This window comes from Centroberyx affinis, unplaced genomic scaffold (assembly GCF_046629955.1).
Source record: "Centroberyx affinis isolate AG114_WGS23_722 - 3 ecotype Tasmania unplaced genomic scaffold, CSIRO-AGI_Caff_v1 ptg001484l_1, whole genome shotgun sequence".
In the NCBI taxonomy this organism is placed as follows: Eukaryota; Metazoa; Chordata; class Actinopteri; order Beryciformes; family Berycidae; genus Centroberyx; species Centroberyx affinis.
Window position 1 is genome coordinate 302,501 of NW_027279951.1, and position 8,141 is coordinate 310,641.

The 8,141-nt window shown below is 44.7% G+C and overlaps 1 protein-coding gene across 1 annotated transcript in view; it reads left to right on the forward strand.

Annotated features, from left to right (window-relative positions):
- kcnb1 (potassium voltage-gated channel, Shab-related subfamily, member 1) overlaps positions 1 to 7,763 on the forward strand; it is a 23,939-nt gene extending 16,176 nt beyond the window's left edge. The window contains 2 exon segments of the mRNA XM_071527016.1: positions 5,836 to 7,542; positions 7,545 to 7,763. Coding sequence (XP_071383117.1) covers positions 5,836 to 7,542; positions 7,545 to 7,763 — 1,926 coding nt within the window.
- Positions 7,764 to 8,141: the final 378 nt, after the last annotated feature.

Sequence of the window (8,141 nt, forward strand, 5' to 3'; positions counted from 1 at the left end):
GTTGTCATGGTGACTGTGGCTGGCAGTCGAGGCTGGGAGAGCGTTGCATGGTATCCCAGTGGCCTCGGACGTGGCTCAGGGGATGATGGGAAAGCTAGGGGTCAGGAGATCTTGATTCTTAGTGATCAAGCAAGACCTGGATTTACACCTAATTCTACTGCACAATGACTATCCTCTCCCCTCTCTCTTGCCTTTTTATTTACATCTAACCACCGCCTTCCCACAAATCCGTTTATACTTAAAAACATTTACCGAGACCTTTTTGGTCCACGACTATTTAAGTGTGAAGTGTAAGTTTAAGTGTATTAATTGTTATTATTAGGTCGGTCTATATCCCTGTGTGAGTGCTGTATGAGTTCATAACCAAGGGCAGTGGGATTCACAGGAACAGGAGCTTCCACTGCTCCAGCACTCTGGTGGCTCTGCTGCTCTTGTTGCTGCTAATGAGAGAGGTGCCAGCCGGAGCACTGGGAGTCTGGGATTTCCTGTGCTGTCACTTGGGATGCCACTAGACTTTACACAGTGTGAGAACACTAACCCGTGCTGCAACTAACCAGGAGCAGTTGAACCAACTGAACAACAGCTGATGCCTTTAAAATGGCCCAACAGGCTTCAGTAGTGTTTTTTATTCTTTATCCTTCATTAGGATGCCCATTAGCTGAAGTCTTCCTGCGGTCCACGCTCACATTCACACAAGTGGTTCAATGCTTGGTGTCTGATTTATAAATATTGCTCTTTTTTAAAGTCTGTGTAAAAAGTGCAAGGTTCAAGGTTCAGCCCTTGTTGGGCGAGTGCAGACGAAAGGACCTGACCCTGACAAAGCCAATGTAGCATAAAGAAAATTAATCACAGCTGCTGGGACACGGCTAACATAAAATCAAGTATTAGGGCCATTGTAGGTTTGTTTTTGTTTTTTTACCGCAGCCAGGGGGGAAGGGGGGTAATATCATGACTCTGAGTTTGATGATTCTGAGTTTTCTTTTTTCTTGCAAATTTCTGAGCTTAATCTCAGAAATTCAATGTTTTTTCTTGCAAATTTCAGAGTTTTTTTTCTTGCAAAAAAACAGGAAGGGTTGGACAAAGAGGAACTGGTTGATTTGTATGCATAATGCCTGAGCAAAGAGGAACATACTCTGACAGAGTAGAGATGCAATTGCTGTCATGTTCGGAGGCTTATTCCCTATTCCATATGTGCAATTCTTCTAGCCTATATGTTATTCAAAAGAGAGTGTCACAGTCTGTGACACAGGATCGTGTCTGGGTTTGGGTTTTGTGGGTGTTCTTCACACCAATTGTGTCTGGGACATCTTCTCAAACAGCCTAATGAGGCCTGGTGTCAGCTTGTGCTATGGAGGATGCGGGTCTGTGTGGACTGTTGTGTGTGTCTGCTGCGCCTTGTGACTTTGTGCCAGGAGACACAAACCATGTCTGGCTTTGTTTAGAGCAGTGGCCCTAAAGTCCGGTCCTTGGGGTCCAGAGTGCTGCTGGTTTTCTATTCTGCCAGGTAGTTAATTGCATTCACCTATCATCCCAAGTCTAAATCGGTCCCTGATTAGACAGCTAGAATGAAAACTACCTGGCAGAATAGATAACCAGCAGTACTGTGGGCCCAGAGGACCGGATTTGAGGACCACTGGGTTACAATCTCAGTGGCAGGTCCTGTCAGTCTGCTCTCTCTCTCTCATCCAAGTTTTTTTTGTCTTTTTTTCTTTGTTTTTGGATGTTGCTGTGCTCTCTCTCTGTCTCTCTCTCTCTCTGTCCCTCTCTCTCTCTCTCTCTCTCTCTCTCTCACACACACACACACGCACACACACTGTCTTTCTTGCTTCTCTCAACTATATGAATATATTTTCTCTCTCACCCATTTGATACATTATTTTGTTCCCTACATGTTCATAGCTGCTCTTTGGTAGGCCACTGAGGAGCATTTGCTGGAAGTCACTCTCCTTTTTGTCATGCCCATATAACCTAGTTACAATCTGATCTAATAGAGCAGTATATGTCACATAGAACTTGCATACACATACTACTAGATCATAGGGTGTGGCCACTATGACCATCTTTCTTGTCTTGTGTCCCCCAGGGTCCACTGAGAGTCTATAAATAGTCTGTAAGATTGTTGATGCCATTACAGTCATGTCTGGAACGCCATTCACCCTTTTCTAAACAAACGTTTGTAGTCTCCTTCATGTGCAATGAAAGCTTTATCTCAATTTTACAGTGCAATAGCTTAATGAAATTAGCACCCTGTGACATTCAACCAGCCCGGAGAGAAAGAGATAAAGACAGTGAGGCAGAGTAAGAGAGTGTGAAGTGTGTGGAGGGAGGGCAACAGGGACATAGGCCACAGGGAACTGTGCAGGGTTTCCTTGTGGAACTTGACCTCATAACCATAATGTTACACAGCAGCACCAGTGTGCCTTCATTAGCGACCTTTTTATAGCATCTCAATCCTATTACCCCTGTCCTTTCCTGTCCTACACTGCCAAACTCTTCCCTAGCTGCATGCTCCTACAACTTCCATCCTCCTCCAGCTAGGTTTGGGATTTGTTAGCAGCCTTCTTCCATCCTTATTCTCACTCTTGTTAAAATTCGGTTGAGTCCCATAAATCCTATTCTCATGAATTGCTCAAAGTTTGTTGTTACAATAGCATGGGCAATCTTACACAAACCAAAAATAGTGCTACAAGTGACAATAATGCACACACATACTCACACACACAATTTCCATCCATTCAGCACAGCAGCTCCACCCCCTTCAGTCCCATCCTGCCCTCGTCAGCTCCAACCCCCATTCTCCGGACCCAGCACCTCTGTGCTCTTGAAGTGTTTGATTCAAACAGATTTCCTCCAGGGCCAGATGAGGAGAGAATAGAGAGAAGAAAATAAACAGATAGGGTCATTATTCATGTCTGCCATGACGCTATGGCAACAGCATCCTCCTGCTCTGATTGGTTGTAGATAAGGTTGTCTCTTCGGCCATCACTTTTCCTCTTGGGAGGGGATTCAGAATTATTAGGCCGTTGTCAAGGCCCGCACTGTCAATCACCTCTTAACAACCGCTGCTATTGCCCTATTTTTCTTGCTGTCCTTTAACCTTTTCTTCTGGAGGATTTATAGGGAAACCTGCACATTCTGCTCTGCGTTGGCCTTTGCACTATTTGCTTACACAAGTGACTGCATGTTTAACCAGTAATGCATATGGATGAGGTTTTAATCAAGCTTAACACATTTTGCATATTCCCTGCTACCTTTAAGAATAGGGAGGGGAGAAGGCTTATTTTCCTACATTTCATCCATTTAAATACAGTCACACTGAAATCAATAATTCTATGCTAAATGGCATCTTCTGAATATGTCTTATATAATTGTACCTATGCTGCATCCTAACCTTAATTGCACACACTGTAAGAGACAGCAGCTCAACGATTCTATTGCTTGCTTCACTGTATCCTCGTTCACCTGGACTATTGCCAAAACAGACTCTGTGCTCCTGCTGTATAACCCGTTTTTCATCCTCTGAGTTGTGCTGTATAGTCTTGTGTCAGATTTTCTGGGGGAGTCAATCAGGGTTAGTTAAGGATAATGAGGACTGAGTATTGTCCATGGAGTAATCCTGTGCTTGGTCAGCCAACAGAGCAGAGGCTCCCATGTCACCTTGTGATCAGTTGACTATCCCATAGCCAGTCTTTCAAGTTTGCTCATTTGTGAGGCACAATTAGCCAGAACAGCAAATGTGATAAAATGGCCAGTAAAACATGCGGTCACAGTCTAGTCAGTGATCAGAATATGTAATGAATCCGCGTAGTATCATTAGAATGATTGTAAGCCAGTGTATCACAGCACATGTCAGCTTATGATAAATACACACAATTACTGCTGGATTATGCTGCCTCTGTGAATCATCATCACTCCAGTCAGGCAGGAGCCCTGCTCTTGTGCCTCAGCATTAAGATCAAGAGGAAGCTGCTGGATTTGTGCCCTTCAGGCCCAGGATTGAGAAAAGCTGATTCAAGCACCTCCTTATAAATTTCTTATCGATGGAAAGAAACTGAAAGCAAAAAGGGATAGCCAGTATCTGACATGGATATTTTTATGTGTGCAACAAAATAAACGCTAAAAGATTATTCTACACAAATTCAGAAGTTGCATGTTTTTATATACAGCCCAAATTGCACCTAAACAATTCTCTCCTGACTGAATCCTCTCTCTTGTGATGTGACACCATTAACTTTATGGACTGAAACAAAGTTTATCTGAACTCTTACAACCAACTACAATTACAGTAGTGCTATCAGTTCTCATTCATAAAATGCATCCTCTTCAACATAAAATCATTTTGGGTATTGCTATAAATACCCTTTTCATATTTTCTATCATTTCCAATTCATTCTCTATGGAGCTATACAATGCATTGGTGTGATATCACAGATAGGATCTCTCTTACTTCTCACTATGGTATACAGTAGTGGATGTTCATTTACTCAGATCAGACAAGCTTAGGGTATAAGAATAATATATTTCAAAGCTGAAATCCAGTGATTTTTCCCACAATGACGAAAGTATTCTTCCGTACACTGAATGGCTTCAAACCCATTTGCTAGTTACATATCTTATTGTGTCTAAACAGCACTAACAAAACATTGGAGTGAACAACATGTTTTGCCACTAGGCCTCATCAGGTGCACTCATCCTGATGTAGATAAGCAAACCCGGCGAAGCCTGTGGCAAAACATGTTCACATTTCAGTGTTCAGTTGAATACTTTCAGCATTGTATGCACTACTGTTCCTGCTCTAACCGCACCTGAGAACTGAGGAGAGTGCTGCTGTGCACAGAGCATCCTCAACCTGACATCAACAGTGAAATTCCCCTTAAACAAAATTAGTCAGACACTATAGTTTAGGCTCTTCACTTGTCAGCTATAGCTACAGTAACTAATTTCATACTTAGCAATACAAAATTCCAAGATTGATTTTATTATTGTCATTACATAAAATTATTGGGTATTATATAAACGTGGGTAGCGTTGTATAGTTTTACAGTATTATATAAAATTATTATAGTATTACATAAAGTTACAAGTGTCTTGAGATTCACAAGTCATCATGAATGGATTCATAATGACTGACTATACTCATTCATGTAGCTTTATATGCAAGTTAGATCCTACATTTTACTGGTTCTCAATCTAAAAGATCTTTCCATATTGCTGTTGTCATGTGAAACCCTTGTAGCTCCAATTTTGGTGATTTTCATGTTAAATTTAATTGCATGCTCCTCTATGGGTTGGATGACAAAATCCTCCAGCCTTTTAGGCTTATGCAACTCTTTCAAAACCCATTGGATGAACTGAAAAATGCATGATCCTCAAGCTAAAAACAAGGCTGTTTTTCTTCATTCCTCAAAAGTTAATGCTCTATCACATGATGCTTTTGCTTCGATTAAAGGCCAGATTTTGTTGTTTTTGCTTGCTAACCGTTATCATTCACTCAGGCACTCACTCATGTGTGGAGAAGTTCGATAAGTGGGTCATGAATTAATAACTGCTCCAAGTCAGTCTCCATCCATTAGCTTTCAGCCAATCGCACATATACTGTAATCAGCCAGTTTATTGAAGGTTCGTTTACATTAGGGTATATTGACATTCAGATACAGCCAGCACTTTCATACTGCATTTACTTTATTTTGCGATGAGGTTTATTTGCCTTCATTGAAGAGAAATTTAGACTTAAGTATACATCTAGTATAAAGTAGCCTACCTGTTATGCTCTGCGTGTTTCAGTCTGCTATCCTGCAATCCTTATTAACAGTATTTATGCTATTTTTCTTTCAGATCCTGGCCATCATCTCCATCCTCTTCATTGTGTTATCCACCATTGCTTTGTCTCTGAACACCCTTCCAGAGCTGCAGGACACAGATGAGTTTGGCCAGTCCACAGACAACCCACAACTGGCCCATGTGGAGGCGGTGTGTATTGCCTGGTTTACCATGGAATACCTGCTCCGCTTCCTCTCCTCCCCCAACAAGTGGAAGTTCTTTAAGGGTCCTCTGAACGTCATCGACCTGCTGGCCATCCTGCCCTACTACGTCACCATCTTCCTGACTGAATCTAACAAGAGCGTGCTGCAATTCCAGAACGTCCGTCGCGTGGTTCAGATCTTCCGGATCATGCGTATTTTGCGTATTCTGAAGCTGGCTCGTCACTCCACAGGTCTGCAGTCTCTGGGCTTCACCCTGAGGAGGAGCTACAACGAGCTGGGCCTGCTGATCCTGTTCCTGGCTATGGGCATCATGATCTTCTCCAGTCTGGTGTTCTTCGCTGAGAAGGATGAGGATGACACCAAGTTTAAAAGCATTCCAGCTTCCTTCTGGTGGGCTACTATCACTATGACCACAGTAGGCTATGGTGATATCTACCCAAAAACTCTACTGGGAAAGATAGTGGGGGGTCTATGCTGCATAGCTGGAGTACTGGTGATAGCCCTGCCTATTCCCATTATTGTAAATAACTTCTCTGAATTCTATAAGGAGCAGAAGAGACAGGAAAAAGCTGTCAAACGAAGGGAGGCCCTGGAGAGGGCTAAAAGAAATGGTAGCATTGTCTCTATGAACATGAAAGAGGCATTTGCCCGCAGTGCTGAGCTGATGGATGTGGTGGTGGAGAAGAGTGAGAGGCCTCATGATAACCACCTCTCCCCGAGCCGTTGGAAATGGACACCCAAGAGGGCTGCATCAGAGACCAGCTCAAACCGTTCTTTCAACGCCCAAGAGTTAGGCTCTCCCAACAAGGCCCGAACCACCAGCCCCCAGAGGCTCAATGCTCAGAAGCTAGAGGAGATGTATAACCAGATGGCCAAGACACAGTCCCAACCCAACCTCAATGCTAAAGACAGAGGCTCCAGAGTTGGCAAACAGAGGGATGAGATAGAACTGGGGGCCATCCCAGATCAGGGGCCGCCAATGCTAGGAGGGAGAGAGGGAGTGGGGGACATGAAAAGCTTGTCCAGCATTGACAGCTACATCAGTTGTGCTACAGACTTCCAGGAGAATCCACGCTTCCCCCATAGTCCAGCAATGGGCCTTGGTCTTCAGGAGAGCAGCCGGTTCTCCCGCAGTCCTGCTACAGGTCTGTCTGGGCAGGCCAATGCCAAAACAGGCCTGCAGACCACTGCGGAACGTGAGCCCATGCTCACACCTCTGTCCGTCCTTAAACCCTCATGCTCAGAGAACGCACGAAAATTCCTCTTCTCTGGCAACCCCTCAAAAAGCCTCATCCCTAAGGGAGGCTGCCGTAGCGATGGGGAGTCAGGGCCGTCCCCTCTCTCGGACAGCTCAGTCCTGTCTGACCACTCCCTGTTGAGCCCTGAGGTGTCTGTCTACACCACTGCCAGCAGCAGGACGCCACCCAAGTCCCCAGAGAGCACTACCCTGACCCCAGCTGTCTTCACTTTCCATGACTCCTCCATCAGCAAGTACATTGATGCTGACACAGATGATGATGAGCACCTCCGTGACGTCTCTGACGCCAGTCCCTCGGAGTGTCTCTATTAGCTGGTTCAAGCCCCAAATGTCGCATCAACATCAATTACCAGAGGGGCACCAACCATTTAGAGACAGCCCAGAAAATGCTGGGCCAGAACTGCCTGTTTCCCCTTGAGGGGATTCGTGGGGGTGCTCATGAGAACCACGTAGGACCTGAGATGGCACGCAGACCAAAATTGGAGAGGGGGCGTCCAAACACCTTTGATGAAAGCCTCTGAGGTGCAAGCTGGGCAGAGCACGGCCAGCACACCAAACAGGAAGCTGGACCAGGGATGACCATGGCAGGGACACCGGAGGAACATAACACTCTGTATGAGACAAAGACACAGTTGGAATGGGAAAGACAAAGGGGTCACACCATGAGACATTTCACAAACTCACTGAGCGTGCCATTGTGCAAGAAGCTCAGGGTGAATGTGTGTGGTGAATACTCTGGGAGAAAAACACTTCAAAATTGGAGAATGTCACTGCCCCTCCTTCCACTCATTCCTACTACTCCACACCCACAACACAAATGAGCACTCCCAGGTAACCAACTGATCTGTGCAGAGTTCCCCCAGGGAGCTGTGAAAGCAGTGTCGTCGGAGAGAATGAGA